The following is a 22418-nucleotide window of genomic DNA, read 5'->3' as shown; positions in this document are numbered from 1 at the left end:
GCTGGGCCTGGCTCCCAGGATGTCCTCCCAGACCCTGCTGCCTGTCAGCCCTTGGCACAACCTTTATATGGAGACCAAGCAAGGATCCCGAGTCACGTGCAGGTGCTTGGGAGAGACGGCAGGAAGGACGCGGTGCCACAGTGCACAAGGTACATGGGGTGGCCCAGGATGGGCCCTGCAGGCAGCCACGGAGCTGGAGTCTGATAGTTGGGGAAGGGGGGGTGACCGCAGAATGCCTGCTCGACGCTGGCCATGGGGCCCACGTGGCGCAGCTCCCCGTGTCGGGTGGCGGCCTGGTGCAGGTGGGCAGGAGGAACAGTGTGTGTGTGTGTGGTTGGGGGGTGGGGGTGGGGAAGAACCAGCCGCCCAGAGAACAGACAAGGACCAGGAGCAGGAGAGCGCGGGGTGGGTGTCTAGGAACAAACTCGGGTTTAGCTGCAGGATGTGGAAGGCCATGCGGGATGTGGGGTAGGAGCTGGTTGGGTGGGCGGGGTGCGGTGGTCTGCAGAGGGTCTGAGCGTCCCCCCAAGGCCCCCACTGACGTATTGAGCGGGGGAGACTCAGTCTGACTGTGGTGGTCGGGGTAGGGTCCATGGGGGTCCATGAGGACTAGTTGTCATGAGTGGGCGCCCCACGACTGAACCCCTGTGGTGTCAGACACCAGACCGGCTCGCTCCTGGCTCTGTCCCCAGGGCTCTGCCAGCAACAAGGGCATCACCAAATCTTAGCAAGCCTAACCTCGCAACCCAGAATCACGAGCCAAAAGAAACCTCTCTTCTTCATAGCGCGGCCTGCGCCAGGTACTTCATGGTGACAGAGCTGACTGCTACGCTGGGTCGAGCCACCAAGGGTCTGATGCCAAGGGGCCGGGAGAGGAGGAGCCCTGGAGGGGGCTGGGCAGGGGCCTACTGGGTGTTGTCACTGGGTCCGAGGGCCACTCAGGAGCACGGAGTGGAGACTGGGCACCAAGCGGCTCTTCCACCCACCACGTAAGACAGGGCTGATAAACAGCCAATAAAGTCATGGAACTTGCAATTAAAGATCTTCCCATGAAGACAATGCCAGGCCCGGTTGGCTTCACGGGGAATTCTGATTTTTTTTTTTTTTAAGATTTATCCATTTATTTCAAAGTTAGAGTCACAGCAACAGAGGGAGACAGAGAGCAAGAGGTCTTCCATCTGCTGGTTCACTCTCCAAATGGCCCTCAACGGCCAGGGCTGGGCCAGGCTGAAGCTGGGAGCCAGGAGCCTCATACAGATCTCCCACGTGGTGCAGAGGACCAAGGACCTGGGCCACCCCCCACTGCTTTCCCAGGAGCATTAGCAGGGAGCTGGATGGGAAGTGGAGCAGCTGGGACTTGAACCGGTGCCCATATGTGATGCTGGCACTGAAGATGGTGGCTTAACCTGCTAAGCCACAGTGCCAGCACCTCTAACTATACTTTAGGCACAAATAATGCCAACTGATTTTGGCAAAGGTGGGAAGCCAGGTGGAGAGAATACATCTGAAAGAACTGACTGCTTATGCAAAACAGAACTCTGATCCACATCCCATTTCATACATAGACATGAACTCCAAATGGAATACAGGCCTAAAAATAGAACTTCCAAAAGGAAACAGGAAAAACTCGAGTGGCTTTGGGTTATGAAAGCGATTCTTAGATACCACACCAAAATCACAATCCCTAGCAGAAAACGATCAACCGGGCTTGATCACATTATGAACTTCCACTTTCCAAATGACACAGCTAGGAGGAGACAAGCCACAGTCAGGGAGAAAACGCACGTGGGCCACATGTGTCCCAGAGAGCCCGCACGTGGAATGCACAGGGGACTCAGCAAGCCCACACCAGCCTGCCGGAAAGCAGCAGCCACAGCCCGGCAGGTGCCTCGCCTCCGAGCACATCTGGTGCACGGGAGCTGGAGAGAAGCCGGACTTGGTTCTCCTTAGGAGAAGGCAAACCACACTTCTGAGGAAGCCGGAGTTAGCACGGCCAGGTGTGTGCCTGCACCTACGTGGGGGTCCTGGGCGGAGCTCCCAGGTCCCAGCGTGGCCAGGGCTGCTGTGGGCATCTACGGGGCTCTCTCTGCCCGCTCAAGCGCGTGAATGCTTGAATCCATCAAAAAGCTGGCCACAGAAAGTGGTGGCCAGGCACGGAGGAACAGAGCCCTCACTTGCTGCCATTTGCTGTCACCAATATACTCAGCAGAGCCCCTTAAGGCGGCCGTGAACACACCGGGCGTGCGGCCCCCAGCCTCACGGCACTGCCCCTGCCGCTGCTCCTCCCCTCAGGAAAAATCCTGTCCACAGAACCATAGCAGCACTGAGTCCCCTCCAAACCCCACTGCATCCACACACACACTCACACGCACATACACACACACTCACATAGACACACACACATTCACATATATACACTCATGCACACATATACATACACATACACACATATATACACACACATACACACATACTCACATATATACACACATTCACATATATACACTATGCACATACACACACACTCACATACACACACATACACACATATATACCTATACATACACACATTCACATACTCACATATACACACATACTCACATATATACGCACACTCACATATACACATACATACACACATTCACATACACACACTCACATAGACACACATACACACATTCACATATATACATTCATGCACACATATACATACACATACACACATATATACACACACATACACACATTCACACATACTCATATATATACACACATTCACATATATACACTATGCACATATACACACACATACACACACTCACATATACACACACATACACACTCACATATATACCTATACATACACACATTCACATACTCACATATACACACTCACATATACACACATACTCACATATATACGCACACTCACATATACACATACATACACACATTCACATACACACACTCACCACTCACATAGACACACATACACACATTCACATATATACACTCACGCACACATATATATACACACATACACACATATATACACACATACACACATTCACACATACTCACATATATACACACATTCACATATATACACTCATGCACATATACACACATACACACACTCACATATATACCTATACATACACACATTCACACATACTCACATATACACACACTCACATATACACACATACTCACATAAATACGCACACTTACATAGACACACATACACACATTCACATATATACACACTCATACACACAGATATACACACACTCACATACACACTCATATATATACACTCACATATACACACTCATACACACTCACACACATACACACATATGTACACACTCACATGTATACACACATATATACACACCTCATACACACATATACACACATATAAACACACACATATATACACACTTCACATATACACATTCTACACACACATAGAAACACATATACACATACATACACACATTCACACACACATATACACACACTCACATATACACACACATATATACACACTTACATGTACACGCACGTATATATACATCTCATATACACACATATAAACACATGTATAAACACTTCACATATATACATGTACACACTCACATACACAGATATACACTCATGTACACATACACACTCACATACACAGATATACACTCATGTACACACATACACACTCGCATATACATCTACACACTCACATACACATATATACACACATAAACACTCACATATACACAGATATACACTCATGTACATATACACACTCACATATATACTCATACATACACATATTCATGTATACACATATACTCATACACACACATATATATACACACATGTACACTCGCATATATACACACACTCATATACACACATATATACTCACATATATGTACTCATACGCACTCATGTGTACACTCATATACATACATACACACTCATATATACATACTCATACACTCACATATACACTCATTACCAAGCTACACTCATACATACATATACACACATACATACATATATACACACTCATATATACACACAACACAATACACATATAGACATACACATACACATATATACATAAACACATATACATACATACATACATACACATATACAAACATATCCACACATACATCCACATATACACACATACGCACACACAAATACAAACACAAAACTACAAATACACACAAAAATACTCATATACACGTATGTATACAGACATATGCATTCACATACATACACAGAAACACTCATACACACATATACACACTCCAACACACCAATACACATGTATAAACACAAATATACAAACACACAAATAGTCACACACACACACACACTGATATACACACATGCACATGCACTCACACACACCCCCGCTCTCCTCCGTGTCCCCCCTGCTCCTGCCTGGCATCTGGGCCCTTACAGCTCCTGCTCCCGGGTCAGCTTCATTCCCCCTCATTCAGGTGTCAGCACAGGCCACCACCTTGGGGCCCGCACACGGGCTGCCCCACCCAGCACTCTGCCTCTCCTGCAGCCAGGCTGGCTTCTCCCTGGCCCCGACCACACTGTGGGATGGGGCCGTGAGCAAACGGCAGGAGGAGCGATCTGCGCCCTGGAGGATGATGGCGATGGCCGGGAAGGGGACGGGGTGCGGATGGTGCCGGAGACCCAAGGCCAGGCTGCGGGGCAAGGCCACAGGCACGGGGCCCTTGTGAGGCCGGCTGCCAGCAGCGCCGGTGGGTCAGGTCCAGCTGAAGGGCCAGCTGCCCCCTCGGCCAGGCCGGCCAGCGGTGGCTCAGCAGGGGAAGCACCTGGTGCTCGAGGTCCAGGTCACCGCTCTTCCAGGGGGTTCAGTGACCCGGCTGTCACACCTGGGGTTGCACGGCCAGTGCCAGCAAGTGGCGTGGGGAGAACAGGCCCTCCCAGCCTGCCCCAGCTCTGGTCTCGTCCCCATCTCACTCGGTGTCAGCCTGTTGCTCACAAGCAGCTGATCTGCCCGATCTGTTTTTCAGGAGCCTACACCATTCCCAGTCTAAGCTGCTCGGTCGTTCTCGTCTTTCCTTCTGTGGGGGAAGTGGCTGGGAGGCTATGGGCAGCAGCCCAGGGAGTGCAGCTGCAGTGGCCAGGCCAGCACCTGCCGGCGGGAAGCGGCCGAGGCCTGCGGGGCAGGATCTGCTGCCCGGGGTCCCGCAGCCTCCAGGGAAGGCTGGGCCGGCTGCCCTGAGTCTCCCCATCACCCCCATCCCGGGCTCGTCTCCCACTGAGCCCCAGCAGCCCTGCTAGAGGCCCCCTTTCCACTGGGAGCCTGTTGGAGGCCAGCACTGAGGGCCCTGCCAGGCAGGGGACAGCTCCACTGTGTCTCGGGTCACTGACTGGTAGCTGGCTCAGCGGCACATTGTCCCTGCCCGTCCCTACCTGGAAGGGTCCACGGAGGACCACGCCCAGCGACCCTAGCACCAGACCCGTGGAAAGGAAAACACGTCCTTCCAGACTGTCGAGGCCGGGGGACCGCGGGAGCCCCTGGATAGGAGCTCACCGGGTGCAGGGGTCCATTCAAGGCAGGGGGACCGTGGGGGCCCCTGGACAGGAGCTCACCAGGTGCAGGGGTCCACTCAGGGCAGGGGGACCGCGGGAGCCCCTGGATAGGAGCTCACCAGGTGCAGGGGTCCATTCAAGGCCGGGGGACCGCGGGAGCCCCTGGACAGGAGCTCACCAGGTACAGGGGTCCACTCAGGGCAGGGGGACCGCGGGGGCCCCTGGACAGGAGCTCACCAGGTACAGGGGTCCACTCAGGGCAGGGGGACCGCGGGGGCCCCTGGACAGGAGCTCACCAGGTGCAGGGGTCCACTCAGGGCAGGGGGACCGCGGGAGCCCCTGGATAGGAGCTCACCAGGTGCAGGGGTCCATTCAAGGCCGGGGGACCGCGGGAGCCCCTGGACAGGAGCTCACCAGGTACAGGGGTCCACTCAGGGCAGGGGGACCGCGGGGGCCCCTGGACAGGAGCTCACCAGGTACAGGGGTCCACTCAGGGCAGGGGGACCGCGGGGGCCCCTGGACAGGAGCTCACCAGGTGCAGGGGTCCACTCAGGGCAGGGGGACCGTGGGGGCCCCTGGATAGGAGCTCACAGGTGCAGGGGTCCACTCAGGGCAGGGGGACCATGGGGGCCCCTGGACAGGAGCTCACCAGGTACAGGGGTCCACTCAGGGCAGGGGGACTGTGGGGGCCCCTGGACAAGAGCTTGCCTGGGATAGGGGTTCACTCAGGGCACTGACCAGCAGCTCATCTACCCAGGGCCAACTGTTGCCTGCCCCTGCCTGGCATTGGCCCGGGCTGAGGGCTGCAGGGCCCTCCGTGGCCCAAGGGAGGCCCCGTGGACCTCAAGCCGTTACTGCTCAATGGTGCTGAAGGCAGGGTGCAGGCTCTCTGCAGCCATAGCCACCTGAGGCTGAAGGCAGGGCACCCGAGGGCCCTGACACATCTGAGCCAGGGTCCCCAACCCCTCAAGAGACAGAGCCCCCCAGAGAAGGAGCCGGGCGGGAAGCAGCAGTCCGAATGAGAAGCTGAAGCCGGGGCGGGAACCCACAGGACCAAGCACTTGTGGGATGTTAGCGGTCAGGAGAACAGTGCGCATGGGCCAGCAGACGGTGAAGTGCCGATATGATGACGAGGCAGCCACAGGCAGGCTGGCAACAGCAGAGATGGCAAGGAACAGGCCGGGTGACAATCCCGGGGGAGGAGGCGAGGCAGGGCGCGGCCAGGGACAAGTGGCACTGAGCGGAGACAGTGGTGAGGCACTGCGACCCCGGGCGCCTCGGCCTCCTGTGGTGCCTCAAGACGTCAGGGGACCTGAGGGCTCTCCTGCGCCCATTTTGCAGACAACAAAACTGAGGCTCGAGTCCTGCAGCCAGTTCCTGACTTCAGCTCCCCTTGCTCCCTGTGCGTGTCCTCCCGAGTACACCCCCGGGAGGGAGGAAGCACAGTACTGCAGCCCAGCTCTCCACGGCCCCAGCGTCAGCCGTCGGCCATTGCCAGGCTCCGAGGAAGGAGCACGTGGCTCCCGCCGAGGGCAGGGCTCAGCCTCTCCTCTGGGACAAGGAGGCTCCTAGCACTCTCCCTGAAGCCGCAGCCAGGGAGGTCGGCTGAGCTGGTGACGGCCGGGCAGGGCAGGGAATCCCCGCCGAGCTGGGTTCCAGGGGCAGGCGAGCCTCTGGGCCGTGACAAGCAGTGACGGTTTCCAAGACTTCCGAGCCAGGGCCCCCGACAGTCACGCCCTCGGACGGCAAAGACCAGGAGAACCTGGAGCAGGAGAAACGTGGCACGTGCCACGCACAGTCACCCACAACCGGCCAGGGACCAAAAGCTGTCTCTAGAATCCTTATCAACCTGACCACACCAGATACAGCGAAGCCATCAATGAGCAAAAGCAAACGGCTGGTAGGAGGGAGGAGAAAGGGCGTTTTCAGTAAGGAAAACAGGAAGCCCCACGGGCACAGGGTGAAACCGTCCCCGGGCAGGCAGCAGAGGTGAGACGGAGCAGGAAGGCACGCAGAGCTCGCCGCTCAGAGACGCGCAGACAGGGCCGGGGCACCCGGTTGGCCTCTCAGGTTGAGAAACTGAGTCGCCAGCGTTGGCACGGCACAGCACCCCCACGGCGTTTCCTGGGACGTCTGTGCCTCCCCACCAAGGACTGAGGCCAGAGGACACTCCCAGAGGCAAAGCGCCTGGGAGGAAACTGCTCGCAGGCCAACTCCGCTCCGAGAGGAGGCAGACACGGAAAACACAGGCGGCACCAGCAGGCGTCCTCAGGAGGGAGCAAGGTTCCGCTGCAGCCGCCCCTTCCAAGGACTTTGCAGAAAAATGGCCGAAAAGTCACACGGGGAAAAAAAATCACGAACACTCGTAAGATCTGAGAGGCGTTTTGTTTCCTTCTTTTGGTCGTTCCAAAGCTTCTACAACGAAGAGGGCCTGCGTCTAGAACGCCCAACAAGAGGAGCCGGCGTCGTCGGCGGGGAGGGCACACTCGTCCACAGAGCCGGCCGCAGGGACAGCGGTGCCGGACGCATGGGCCGACGCCAGGGGAAAGCGAGGTTTTAAAAACATCAACTTTTCAAAAGAAGAGGGCCAGTGAAAACAGAAGGACGCAGGTTCTGGAACATTCCTACCAGGCCAGTACCCCGGACAATGGTGTTGGCAGAACCGGCCAGGGCCTGGGGAAACACGCAGAGCGGGGCTTCTGCGGGCTGGGGCCTTGGTTCCAGACTCCAGACCCACCTCCTGCCTGCGTGGGTCCCCCCTGCCCTCCCGCCGGGGGCCACCTTCTGTCTCTCCAGAAGCGGGAAATCCGGCCCCACAGGCAGATCCTCGGCCTCAGTCCCACACGTCTCAGCTCCTTGGAGTACACAGGGGCCCCCCAGCCTTGCTTACCTGCGCCCTCCATGCCACGTGCAGAGGCACCTGCCAGACCCATGGGTCCCCAGACGGGTCCAGGCGAGGGAGAGCGGCAGGGGCTCGCTGCAGGCAGAGGCAGAGGGGTCCAGCCTCTTCCAGGCACAGAGCAGGGCAGAGGGCCAGCGTCTTGGCCTTGCTCACTCTGGCTGCCATGTGGGCGAAGTGAGCACACCTGTGCCTAAGACCAGCCGCTCATCACCCAGCACCTGCCAACGTCCAGATGTCCAGGCGCCCAGTGTCTCACTGTTTGCTCCTGGTGTCCTCTTGGTCTTAATAGCAGCTACTCCCATCCTGATGCAAGACCATGCTCCCTGAGGACTGGCCACGCCTGACCCCTCCCTCAGGGGGTCTCCAGCACCTGCTTGTGACACAAATGAGTGTGGACAGGACGGGCCAATGTGCTGCCGGCTGACCCGGGGGTGCGGCTGGGCCCCGGGCACCGCTGTCTGAGGTCCTGGACCCAGCGCACTGCTGCCACAATCACCAGACCACCTGCTTTGTGCCCCCCTCCCCCCCCGATCCTCGGCTCCTTCCAGAAACACCTCTGTGGGAGATGAGGCCCCCGGAGGGTCCTCTGCTTTTCTCGGTGAGCTTGGGCAGTTTTTGGCTCAGTTGAGTGCACGAGGTCCAGGAAGCTGAGGCTCCATGCGCAGAGTGGTGTCCCTGGTGGGAGAAATTTCTGGACAGGGTGGGTGCCCACATGCGGTCCCCTGGGCAGGTCAGCAGCAGGACAGTGACGCTGTTCTGTGAGAGCGTCTGTGACGTCTCCAATCAGCCTTGCAGAAAGACAGTCCACTGACCAGGGGGCTGAGCAGCCAGCCATCCCGCAGCCTCCCAGGGAGAACCCACCCACGGGCTGTGGCCACATCCAGAGGCACGGAGGAGGCCGGCTGAGGCTCCTCACTGCAGCCCTGCCTGCCAGAGCAGGGGCTTGGATCCCAGCCCAGGCCGGCACCAGGGCCTCAGTGGGTGCGCGCCGGCCCCGCCACGCTGCCGGGGGGCTCGGTTGCAAAGCAAAGCGGGGATCCCTGGAGAGTACCAAGGGCAGGCTCCGGCAGGACTCCAGGAAAGCAAGGCTGGGAAGCCGTGAGCGGCAGGGACGCGCGTGGGCCGTGCCTCTGTCCAGACATCCTTGCTTATATTTTTAGGAGTTGAAGGATAAACTCTTAAAAAATGGGGCAGGAGGGCTGGCGCTGCAGCTCACTAGGCTGATCCTCCACCTGCGGCGCCGGCACACCGGGTTCTAGTCCCGGTCGGGGCGCCAGATTCTGTCCCGGTTGCCCCTCTTCCAGTACAGCTCTCTGCTGTGGCCCGGGAGTGCAGTGGAGGATGGCCCAAGTGCTCGGGCCCTGCACCCCATGGGAGACCAGGAGAAGCACCTGGCTCCTGCCTTCGGATCAGCGCAGTGCGCCGGCTGCAGCGGCCATTGGAGGGTGAACCAACGGAAAAGGAAGACCTTTCTCTCTCTCACTGTCCACTCTGCCTGTCAAACAAACAAACAAACGGGGCAGGAGAGACTGAGAGCCCTTGAGCAAACGGCTCAGAGTGTGTCTCGTTTTGCAGAGGTGACGGGGGACCAGGCAAATATTTCACAGATTTAGAGACCTGAATTGAGTATAAGCGGCAGAGGTCCTGGGCCCAGCGATCCCAATGCTGCCAAATGCTAACCAAGACAAGCTTACCGGCGGAGAGTAAAATCGTTGTCATGACCTCAGAGATGGGAGCACCTCCAAGAGGCTTGAACACAAGCGGCGCGGCGGGGGGCGGGGGGCACAGCGGCTAAGTCACTGCTTGGGATGTCCGCGTCCCAGCCTGGAGCGCCAGGGCCTCAGAGCTGGCTCTGGCTCTGATTCCAGCTTCCTGCTCACACAGACCAGGGAGGCAGCAGCGCTGGCTCAAGTGGTCGGGTTCTTGCCACACGTGTGGGTCTGAGGCCTTGCCTGAGTTCTGGCTCCCACTCTGGCCTGGCCCAGCCCCGGCTATGGCAGGCACCTGGGCAGGAGACCAGTGGCTGGAAGTCCTCTGGCTCTGCCTCTCAAATAAACAAATACAAAAGTAATGGCAAATAGAAGAATTTTTAAAAACTCAGACAGTAATAAGTGTTGGCGGGAACATGGAGAACCTAGAACCCTTGTACAGGCTGGTGGGATGTAAGCTACCGCCAGTGTGGAGAACAGTTTGACAGCTCCTCAAAAAGTTAAACAGAGACGCTGCACGGCCCGCTGCTTCCTCCCTAGCCGGGTGCTGAAAGAACTGCAAACGTGACCCACATGGACACCCCGACAGCCACCACCTAGAACCGACACACACCCGTCGGCGGGGCAGTGGACGAGCAAAAGTGGCCCCCACCCACACACGGCAGATCGTTCACCCAAACAAAATCTCTGACACACCCTCCCTGTGCGCGAATCCGTGAACCCCGAAAACGTCAGGTTTGGGGCCGCGCTGCGGCGGACCGGGTTAAGCGGCCGCCTGCAGTGCCGGCATCTCGTTCGGGTGCCGATTCAATTCCCGGCTGCTCCACTTCCAACCCAGCTCCCTGCAAATGCACCTGGGAAAGCAGTGAAAGACGCCCCAAGTCCTCGGACCCCTGCACGCAGGTGGGAGACCCGGAAGCTCCTGGCTCCTGGCTCAGCCTGGCCCAGCCCTGACTGCTGGGGTCATTTGAGGAGTGAACCAGTGGATGGGAGATTTCTCTGCCCCTGCCTCACTGTAGCTCTGCCTTCCAAATAAATCAATAAATCTTAAAAAAAAAAAAAGTCATGTTCAGAGACTGCAGAGACTGGATCCAGACAGAAAAGGTCGTGCATCGAGGGATTCTGCACGGATGAGGAGGGGAAGGGGGGGAGGGGAAGGAGAGGCTGCCGGAGCCACGCCTGAGCCCGGGCCCAGCCGCACAGCCAGGGGCACAGGAGGGGCTGTACAGCCCCAGCCAAGGCCTCAGAGTGCCCAACAGCCACGGGGGCCCAGCACGGCCACGTGCTGCCCCGAGAGGCCCAGGCGCAGGACGAGGCGGTTACCCCTTCCCTCCAGTGTGCAGCCACGCGGGCCCAGGCCCGTCAGTCTCACTCCGATCCCATCCCGATGCTGCCGCTCTGTGGCCGCCCCGACTGCAGGCTGAGCCCGTGCCTACCCCCTGCCAGGAAGGCAGTCCTGGAGAGAGGTTAGTCGCCTGCTGGGACCACAGCGTGTGTGAGCAGCAGAGGCGGGGCCACGCCTCCCTCTCCTTCCTGTCTCCAGCATTAAGGACAAGGTGCTGGACTGATGCTTGCTAACTGCTGTGTTCCGGATACCTCGGAGGAGTGAGGAGTGAGGAGCCGGGAGAGGGAAGGCAGCCCTGGGGGGAGGGCAGAGAGAAGAGAGCAGAGGGCCCTCCCCACCTACCCCTACGGCAGGGAGCGGCAGGAGCCCTGGGAACTGCCCCGGAACGTGCCAGAAGATTCGCATGAGGGTGGTCTCCGATCCCACGGAGGCTCCAGGGCCTGGGCCTGCGATTCAGCCCTGTGTGAGCCCAGAAGCCAACAGGGTTGGCAGAGAAGCAGCCAGTGTGCTTGGACATGGCCCAGGGCAACAGGTGAGGCCCTAGTGCTGTGGCCACTCACCCTGCTCAGTGCACCCACACAGGGGTCACACCAGGGTCACAATGGGCTGTGATGGCAGAAGGGCAGTCGGAGGGCTCGGCACCACGTCCACATCTCCTGAAAGTGGGGCTCCCTGAGGTACATTTATTGGCCGCCTTTCTGTCGGGTGAGTCCGCCAGTCTCCCCCAGCTCCTCACACACAAAGACCACACACCTGGCCCCGGGCCCAGCACCTGCTGGTGGCCAAGAAGCCCTAGGTAGAGAATCAGCCAAGATGACACGTCCCAAATGCAGACAGAGCAAAGCCCCCCCCCCCCCCCCCCCGGCCCAGAAGCAGCTCTTACCTGGAGCCCGATAGGGGCTGACCCTCCTCAGGGGCCGTCTCTCCCGGCTGACTCGGCGGCTCTGCGGCCTCAGGCTCCGGCTCCCTCGCAGCCTCATCCACTCCTTGGGACCCCCTTGCTGCGTCCCCCAGGGCACCCGGGGTGGGTACCAGGCACTTATCGGAAGTAGAGGCTTTGGGCTCCTGCCTGTCGGAGGCAGCGTCTGTGGGCAGTGAGACCTCGGAGGTGGGCTGGGCATCGTCCAGTCTCTCGGGGTCCTTGTCACTGGCCTTGGCTAGGCCGGCAGCGTAGGAGGCACTGATGACACTCCCTGGGCTGCACTTCCCCTGCAAGCGCTCCTCTGTGTCGTCCCTGCTGTCCCCACAGCTCCCACAGCACACGCAGGAGTTGAGGAGGCCATTGGCGGCCGTGGTGCTGGGCTTGTGGGTACTGCCCTCTGTCCCCTCGGCCACCGGAGCTGCCGAGGACGCGCCTCGGCCTGGGGTCTCCCGGGCGGCAGCAGTGGCGTTCAAGGAGGCGGGCGATTTGGGGTTGAAGATGACGGTGGCCGAGAGCTTCATGCCGCCCGTCCGGTGGGCAATCATCTCGGCTGTCTCGGCGTCGTCTGCGCTCCCCTCCCAGCCGTCCAGGCACAGCTGCGAGTCCAGGCAGCTGCAGGAGTTGGAGCCCGAGAGGCCAGCTGCCCGCACTTTGGCGTCCTCGACGTTGTTGTTGCTCAAGTCCAGCTCCTCGTCGGTGGCCCCTGCTTCGGCACGTGGCGCCCTCTCTGGGGGACTGGCCGCGGCGCCACCGGCCCACCCAAGCGGGCTGTGCGGGGCCTCTCCGGTGCCCTCCACATCATCCATGAAGAACACTCGCTCCTCCTCATCGCTGCCCAGCCGCGGCCGTGCTCTGGCCGGAGAAGCCTCCGCGTGGGGGCTGCCCTCGGCCCCCGGCCTGCGCGCAGGGGACTGGCAGGCGCTGGGTGGGGACAGCAGGGATGACATCTCATCCCCGGCCCGGTGGACCATGCGGCTGAGCTGCTCCAGCTCCTGGTCGTCGTACTGCATGGAGCAGGCCAGCTCTGCCTCCGGGTTCTTGGCCTTGGCTGTGAGGGGCTCCCCGGGGGGCAGGGGGGCGGCGAAGGCGTCGGCCCGCATGGGCAGCTCGGCATCCTGGGAAATGCAGAGGCTCCGCTCCAGCGTGTGCAGCTCCTCCTCCGTCAGCGTCTGCAGCAGGTCCCTGCGAGGGTCAGGACACAAGACAAAGGGCGCACGTTCCAACGGCCACGGCACCTGCAGGCCTGCACCACAGAGCCCGTGGCCGGGAAGCCCCCGCTACTACAGAGCAAGGCTCCGCGCCCAGGGCCTCTTCCTGCCGGCATTCTGCTCTGGACCCCCGCGGCTCCAAGCCTTCTCTTTACAGCCTGCGCTGTGTGCAGACCCCCAGACCCCGCCCTGCCCAAGCCCTGCCCCTCCTCCCCTCCTCCAAGCCCCACCTGCTGCGGACCTCTGCACTGGGCACCTCCTCTCCTTGGTCACTATTGTTTCCTCTCCCCAGTCTGGGGTCCCGGAACCCCACAGGGCAAGGCAAGCAGCCAGCAGCCAGCTGAACTGCAGACCAGCCCGAGCTCGACGACTCGCCCAGGCCACTGCCGGGGCCCCAAGAGCTCGACAGTGTCCACAGGGCCAAGGGGGAAGCTGCTGGGGTCTGGACTTGAGACGCTTCTGCCTTGCTGTGGGGCAGGGGTCTGAGCTCCCAGGGTCCCCAGAGGATTCCTGGCTTCAGCCAGCTGTGCCTGAGGCCACCCTGCACCGGGCAGGCTCTTGGGAGGCCTCAGGATGTCCCACGACCCTGGGAAGGTCATCGGCTCCAACACCCGGGGAAGGGGGCTTCCCGGATCCCAGGGGCCGGGGAGGACACCGGGCATCCAGAGCCACAGGGCCGGGGAGGCACCCACAGGACACACACAGCCTTGTGCCCCCATCCCTGCAGGAGGCCACGGCCAGCCCCGGTCAGCCCCAAGTGGCTGCCTGGCAGAGACCCTAACTGACACGACACAGAAAGGCGCAGGGTTTTAAAGGGACGCCAATGTGACGACACAGACACATGCCAGGGACTTAACCAGAGGTGAACTTGGGGGCTGTTGGTGGACAGGGGAGAGCAGTAGCTGCGTGGTGCGCTGAACGTGAGTGGGGTTGGGTCTGCCACACCCAGGGCTCGGCACAGCAGAGGGACAGAGCCAGCCAGGGAGGACCCGGCGGTGGCTCAACACTGGCCTGAGCATCCGGTTCCCTGCCCCCCACCCCTCCCCTCCCTGCCCCCACCTGATTTTCCGCAGCAGCGTGTGGAAGGGCCGGAACAGCTCGGACATGTCTTCCACCTTTCGGTCCAAGTTCAAGGGTCCATCCGCATAGACCACAAGGCCACTGCATGTGAGACACAAGAGCCAGTGTGGTGAGGCGTCCGGTGCTCCAGGCTAGCCTGGGAACCCCATCTTGGGTCACTGTTTGGGGAGCTCCACTGTTTGCCCTGGCAACCAACGCTTTGGTAAGTTTAGGAAATAAAAGGTGTTACCCAGACTTCGTCTGCTGCGGCTGCTTATCTTACGTTCACTGGAGATCGTGAAATAATCATAAAAATCTGTGTACATCTGTGTGCAATCAGATAAACTAGCATCCAGACTTGTTACGAAAATTAACCTCCCTGAAAACGGAAAAGGCAGGATTGGCGGTGAAATTTATCTACGGGGGCTTGAGAATCGGCCCTGAAACCGCCTACTACCCAAAGGCACAGCGTGCGCTGCAGCTGCAAACAGGGGCCTGCACTGTGTGCTCCCACCAGCCAGCACTGACTGGCCCTCCAGGGTGCCCACCACGCCTGCAGAGGCGCTCCCTGCTCAGGCCCGAGGCCGTCCCCGCCAGCCGGAACCCAGCGTCCAGCTCAACGGCTGCTCGGGTGCTCCTGCCGGAGTCTGATTCCACTTCGGCACCACCGGACGCCTGCCTGGCCCTGAGAGCCTTTTCCACCCGTGTTGTCCTCTCCCTGAGAGCGGTGACCCGAGGACCTCCGCGAGGTCCCTCCGCCCTGGTCACAGGACTGAGCAGCCCAGATGCCCAGTCCCCCCCCCCCCAACAGTGTCAGCTCTGGAACAGTGTTCTTGTCCACACATCCAGCACAGTAAGCAAAAGGGATCGGATGGAAGACCTGCCCCTCCCTCTGGCTGTAACTCTGCCTCCAGGATAAATGAGTGTTTCTTCAGATTTATTTTACTTATTTGAAAGAGCTGCAGAGAGGCAGAGGCAGAAAAAGAGAGAGAGAGAGAGAGTCTTCCATCCGCTGGTTCACTCCCCAGATGGCCGCAATGGCAGGAGCTGCGCCGATCCAAAGCCAGGACCCAGGAGCTTTTTCCAGGTCCCCCCTTGGGTACAGGGACCCAAAGACTTGGGATGCCAGCACTGCAGGTGGCAGCTTTACCTGCTTGGCACAGCGTCAGCCCCAAATAAATAAATCTTTAAAAAAAAGAGAGGGAGGGGAGGCTGGCACTGTGGCATAGCATGTAAAGCCACTTCCTATAGCACCAGCATCCCATATGGACACCGGTTCAAGCCCTGGCTGCTCCACTTCTGATCCAGCTCTCTGCTAATGCACCTGGGAAAGCAGCATAAGATGGCCCAAGGGTTTGGGTCCCTGCACCCACATGGAAGACCCAGATTAAATGCCTGGCTTCAGCCTGGCCCAGTCCTGACTGTTGCAGCCATTTGGGGAGTGAACCAAGGGTTGGGAGATCTCTCCCTCTCTCTGCCTCTGTATCTCCTTCTCTGTAACTCTTTCAAATAAATAAATAAATCTTTAAAAAAGAAAAAGGCATCAACAAGACTGAATGAAGTGACAGGTGTCTGGAGCAGTGGTGTAGACACCACGTGAGGTGGCTGCATCCCGTGTCAGAGTCCCAGCTCTGCTCCTGACCCAGCCTCCTGCCATGTGCACCCTGGGGGGCAGCAGGTGTTGGCTTAAGTACTTGGCTCTCTGCCACCCACATGGGAGATAGAGTTCCCGACTCCTGCCTGGCCAGCCCCAGTTGCTGTAGGCATTTGGGAAGTGAACCAGCAGATAAAAGATTCTCTTCCTCTCTGCCTTCCAAATAAAATGAAAATAAATAAACATTTTTTTTAAAAAGAACTGAATACAGGGACTGGTTGTCCCTAAGATTGAATCTCAGGTACAAAAAGATTCAAAAACCCAGCAAAGCATGGGCTGTGCCGCCATAAGGGCAGAGAGGACGCAGGAGAGTCGGCTGTGTCCTGAGCGGGAGGGCGAGGCTTGTCTCCAGGTCCGAGTCAGTGGCCGGCTGGCCCAGGTGCTGGAGCACAGAGGACAACGGCCATGCAGTGCCCCCTGTGCCCCAACATCTGCAGAAATCCAGCTGGGAGCCGGGAGGCAGCTGAAGAATGAGGCCAGGGAATGAGTGTGGAAGGGAACAGCTGGGTGGGGCGGAGCTGCCACCCACAGCTGCTGCCTGATGGCTCAGGACAGGCCCGGGCCACAGCCCACGTCTCCCCGAGGAGCTGAGGCTGGCAGGCAGCAGGTAGATCGCGGGGGCTGGGTGAGGGCAGGGCACGTGGAGGGTGCAGTGGGGGGCTGAGCTGTGCAGTGCAGCGCCGGGGTGGGAGCCAGGGCGGGAGGCCAGGCCCCTGCGGGAAGGGCGGGAGGCCCATCTTTTTTAGAGAACTGAGGCGACACCACAGTTCTGTGGCAGCGAGCGCCTTCACAGGGCTGTGTAACTATCGCCTGCTTCTAGTTCAACCGTTCTCCCCAGCAGAACCCCCATTTCTGTAAGTAGTCATCGCCATCCCGGCAGCCTCGGCGCTAGCCTCTGTCTCCCCGCACGTGCGGTTCTTGGCATCTCGTCAGGGTGGAATCACGTGGCCCACGACCTCGGGTGCCCGGCTCCTGCCTCTCGGCGAGGTTTCCAGGGTCCATCGTGAGGTGGCAGTGGGAGCGCTCTGCTGCTCTCACGACTGTGCACACACGTCCTCGTCTCCTCGTTCACCCTGGGATCCGGGCTGCCTAGTGCTGCCACGGCAGCGTCTGCGTAGGCGTCAGCGTGCACGTGCAGATGTGTCTTCCTTCGCCTTGGGCGCGTGCCTGGGAGGGGGGTGTGGTAGGGCCACGCGCATCAGGCGGCTCTGCTAAGGCTCCCACGGAGGTGCGCCGGGTTCCCTTCCTGCACACGCGCTACTGCAGCGGACAGGCGTCGGGGCGGGTATGAAGTGGTGTCTCACTGTGGTCTTGATTTCCATTTCCTGAACTGCCAGACAGGCAGCATCTTTTCAGGTGCTCGCTGGTCATCTGTGTCTCCTATGAACGCAGTTCAGGGGGCTGGCATTGTGGCACAGTGGGTTAAACCACCACCTGGATGCTGGCATCCCATTTTGGAGTGCCAGGTCTGCTCCCAGCTCTCTGCTGATGGCCTGGGAAAGCCCAAGTGATTGGAGTTCACGGCTCTGGACTTCGGCCAGGCCCAGTCTTGGCCATTGCAGCCATCTGGGGAATGACCCAGTAGATAGAAGATTTCTCTTTCTGTTTCTCCCCGCCCTTTCCCCTGTCAAATAAGTAAGTCTTAAGAAAAATGCCAGGCCGGCGCCGCAGCTCAATAGGCTAATCCTCCGCCTTGCGGCGCCGGCACACCGGGTTCTAGTCCCGGTCGGGGCACTGATCCTGTCCCGGGTGCCCCTCTTCCAGGCCAGCTCTCTGCTGGGGCCAGGGAGTGCAGTGGAGGATGGCCCAAGTGCTTGAGCCCTGCACCCCATGGGAGACCAGGAGAAGCACCTGGCTCCTGCCATCGGATCAGCGTGGTGCACCAGCAGCAGCACGCCTACTGCGGCGGCCATTGGAGGGTGAACCAATGGCAAAAAGGAAGACCTTTCTCTCTATCTCTCTCACTGTCCACTCTGCCTGTCAAAAATTAAAAAAAAAAAAAAAAGAAAAATGCCAGCTCAAGTCTGTACCCATTTTTAAACTGGGTTGTTATTTTGTTGTTGATTTCTGTTGTTTTTTTTTTTAAGATGTATTTATTTATTTGAAAGGCAGAGTTACAGAGAGGCAGAGGCAGAGAGAGGGGTCATCCAACCGCTGGTTCACTCCCCAAATGACTGCAATGGCTGGAGCTGTGCCAATCCGAAGCCAGCAGTCAGGAGCTTCTTCTGGGTCTCCCACACGGGTGCAGGGGCCCAAGCACTTGGGCCATCTTCCACTGCTTTCCCAGGCCACAGCAGAGAGCTGGATCAGAAGTGGAGCAGCCGGGACTCGAACCAGTGCCCATATTGGATGCCGGCACTGCAGGCGGCAGCTTTGCCCAAGACACCATAGCTACACCACAGCACCGGGCCTCTCTGGTTCTTTTTTATATTCTGCATTCTAAACCCTTTATCAGATACATTATTTACGTATTTTCTCACATTCTTTAGGCTGACTTTTCACTTTTGTGAAACACACACATTTTTAACTTAAATTAAAAGAAATGTTTTGGAGAGGGGGAGAGAGAAAGTTCTCAGCCACTATTTCACTCCCTAAACGCCAAGGCTGGGGCTGGGCCAGGGCTAAAACCAGGAACAGGAGAACTCAATCCCGATGTCCCACGTGGGTGGCAGGGGTCCAACCACCACTGCCTCCCAGGTCTGCATCAGCAGGCAGCCAGAATCGGGGGCCGGCACTGTGGCACAGTCGGCTAAGCCTCTGCCTGCACTGCCAGCATCCCATATGGGCGATGGTTGGCATCCCAGCTGCTCCTCTTCCGACCCAGCTCTTTGCAATGGCCTGGAAAAGCAGTGGAAGATGGCCCAAGTGCTTGGGCCCTGCACCCACGTGGGAAATCCAGAGAAAGCTCCTGGCTTTGGCCTGGCCCAGCTCTAGCCATTGTTGCCATTTGGGGGAGTGAACCAGCGGGTGGAAGATCTGTCTGTCTGTCTCTCTCTGACTACCTCTGCCTCTCAAATAAATAACTCTAAAAGAGAGAGAGAGAGAGAGAGGGGAGAGAGAGAGAGCTGGGAAGTAGACTCGGGTGCTGTGGTGTTGGACACCGGTATCTATCTTTAAGATTTGTTTTATTTATTTGAAAGGCATAGTTTGATATTGGGGGTGGGGGTGTACAGGGGGGATTGGCAGGATCTTCCATCTGCTGGTTCATTTTACAAATGGCCACAACAGTCAGGCCTAGGCAGGAGCCAGGAACTTCCTCCAGGTCTCCCACACGGGTGCAGGGGCCCAAGCACTTGGTCCATCCTCCACTGCTTCCCCAGACGCATTAGCAGGGAGCTGGATCCGAAGTGGAACAGCCAGGAGTCGAACCAGTGCCCACAGGGGACGCTGGCACCACAGGCAGCAGCTTAACCCACTGCACCACGACACCCCTGGACACGAGCATCTTAACTGCTCGGCTAACCTCCAGCTGTCCAGGCTTTAACTTTGGTGAGGTCCAGTTTATCCATTTTTTTCTCTTTATGCTAGCACTTTCGGTGTCAAATCTAAGAACCTATCACCAAGTCTGAGAACCTGAAGATTTCCTCAGAGGTGTCCAGAGGGACAGAGGACAGAGGGACCGGCTGCAAGGGGCCGCTTCAAGCCGCTGTGGGGCTGTGAGTCCAACCCCGGGAGAGCAGGCTGGGCAGAGCCGGGTGGAGCCGGGTGGAGCTGGGCGGAGCCGGGCAGAGCTGGGCAGAGCTGGGCGGAGCTGGGCAGAGCTGGGCGGAGCTGGGCAGAGCTGGGCGGAGCCGGGTGGAGCCGGGTGGAGCTGGGCAGAGCTGGGCAGAGCTGGGCGGAGCCGGGCAGAGCTGGGCGGAGCTGGGCGGAGCCGGGGCTGCAGCTCACCACGAAGGCAAGGCAAGCGGAGGCGGGGTGCCCTCACTGCGACCTCAGCTGACTCCAGAGCCTGAAGCCTGGAGGGCTGCCCGCTGTTCTCGCCGACTCCCGACGTAAACGTTGACGCCAGCTTTGAATACCTTCACAGCAACACCCAGACTGGTGCGCAACCACGTAGCTGGGCCTCGTGGCCTGGCCAAGTCGACACAAAAGGAACCGCTGCAGAGCTCAGCTTTGCTCTTGTGTGTGTGGCTGTCCAGGCGTGCCAGCGACATTTGCTGAACAGACAGTGCCCTCCTCTCCAAATGGCTGTGGCGCCCTCGTCAGGGAGCAGGGGGCCACTGCCTCTGGGGTGAACATTTGGTGCACCGGTCTGTCCACCGCGTGGGACACCTGTGTCCCGTATTGGGAGTGCCCAGATTCAAGTCCCGGCTCCACGCTCCATTCCAGCTCCCTGCTCAGCACGCCCTGGGAGGCAGCAGGGATAACTCACACTCGGGTCCTTGTCACCCAAGTGGGAGAAGTGGAAGGAGCTCTGGCTGCTGGTTTCAGTCCAGCCCGGCTCTGGCTGTGCAGGCATTTGGGGAGTGAATCAGCACACAGAGATCCACGCTCCCACCGACAGGAGGACAAGCCCGTGACAGCCTGCCTGGCAGGAGGGGCGATGAGCAGGGAGGAAGGGTCTGAGTTTGGTGTGGGGGCAGCAGTAGACCCCTAGGCTCCGCTCTTGGTCCCAGCTGAACAAGCTCTTCCTACCTCGGTGTATTTAAGATCCCTATGCTGCTGGGGCACCTGTGAGCTCCCGGCTCTCCCAGCTACACCCCCACCCAGGGCGAGAGGCGCTGCAGCCTCCTGGGTCTCCCCTCCCCGCCAGAGTCAGGCAGTGCTTGCTCTGAATCATTCCAACGGACCAACGCGTCCGCCCAGGAGCCAGGTGCACCCTGTCCCCAGCTGCCGCAGCCCATGGGGTCACTCTGCCCAGCATGCGCAGGGGACTCTGGGCGCGAGTGTCTGTGACCAACGCGCTGCTGGCCGCCTTCCCTGTCCAGTATCAGCAGCAGGAGTGCAGCCACCCCTGTCCTGGGCAGGACAAGTCCGTGGCACCTCACTTGCTGAGGGCACACAGCAGGCGGCTGAGCCAGCTGTCCAGGCCACCATTTCCCGGGCAGGGGGAGGGGGCACTCACCACACAATGGCCAGCCTGGGGATAGTGAACATGAGGGCCGGTTCGTAGTCATCAATCATGTCCTGGGTCAGGTACCCGAAGTCCAGGGCCCTGGCCAGGGGAGAGAGAGCGAGCGGGGTGAGGGCTGGTCCCCAGCACTTCCACTGGTCAGCCCTGAGTCGGGGGCGGGAGCCAGACAGCAGGCTCAGTCGGGTCCAGAGAGCATCCTAGGCTACCGTCCCCGTCAAGTGCACCAAGGCCAGAGCTGCAGAGCCGGCACCTGGAGGCCTTGGCAGAGGCAGCCTTGCTTGACCTTTGCCCACTCCCCCCGCTGCCCCAGGCAGACGGAAGACACAGGGTGTGAGTGAAATGCGTAAGGACAGCTGTGACGCCCACCAGAACAAAGTAAAAGGCCACCCAGGACATGGAAACAAGAGGAAGTGCGGGCCCCACAGGAGCGGACGCTTCCCCGAGCACCTGGATTCCCTTTCCCTCCTGGGCAAACGCCAAGGCCTCTCCACACCCACGGGCAGGCGCCGCAGGCACCATACTTCTCAAAATCAAAGGCCTCCTCGTCTTGTTTTCTGGCACCGTGATGTAACTTGTAAAGGCTAAGCAGCGTTTAGCGCAGCGTTCGCACACCACTTGAGACGTCTGCGTCCCTTAGAAGGATGCTGGGTTCAGATTCCGGTCCCACTCCCTACCCCGATTCCAGCTTCCTGCTGAAGCGCGCCCTGGAGGCGGCCGGTGACGGAGCGCGGAGTTGCCACCCATGTGGGAGACCTGCAGGGAGTCCCAGGTTCCTGACTTCAGCCCCAGTTCCAGCTGCTGTGGGCATTTGAGGTGTGAACAGGTGGAGGCAAGATCTGTGTGTGTGTGTGTGTGTGTTGTTGTGCCTTTCAAATAAACAAATAGGCCAGGAGCGTGGCTCTGTTTAATTAAAAAAGCACTTAATGTAATATTAGTCAATTTCAAGATTTACCTAA

The 22418-nt window shown here is 59.0% G+C and overlaps 1 protein-coding gene across 1 annotated transcript in view; it reads right to left on the bottom strand.

The window, feature by feature from the left end:
- The window catches only part of ZFYVE28 (zinc finger FYVE-type containing 28), a 121649-nt gene that overhangs the window by 30356 nt on the left and 68875 nt on the right, over window positions 1–22418 (bottom strand). Inside the window, exons 6-8 of the mRNA XM_062212943.1 lie at window positions 21454–21543; window positions 14735–14836; window positions 12429–13649 (exon numbers count right to left, since the gene is read on the bottom strand). Of these exons, the coding sequence (XP_062068927.1) occupies window positions 12429–13649; window positions 14735–14836; window positions 21454–21543 (1413 nt within the window). The remainder of the gene's footprint in view (window positions 1–12428; window positions 13650–14734; window positions 14837–21453; window positions 21544–22418) is intronic.

This window comes from Lepus europaeus, chromosome 16 (assembly GCF_033115175.1).
Source record: "Lepus europaeus isolate LE1 chromosome 16, mLepTim1.pri, whole genome shotgun sequence".
Taxonomy (NCBI): domain Eukaryota; kingdom Metazoa; phylum Chordata; class Mammalia; order Lagomorpha; family Leporidae; genus Lepus; species Lepus europaeus.
This window is presented reverse-complemented; position numbering and strand designations above follow the sequence as displayed.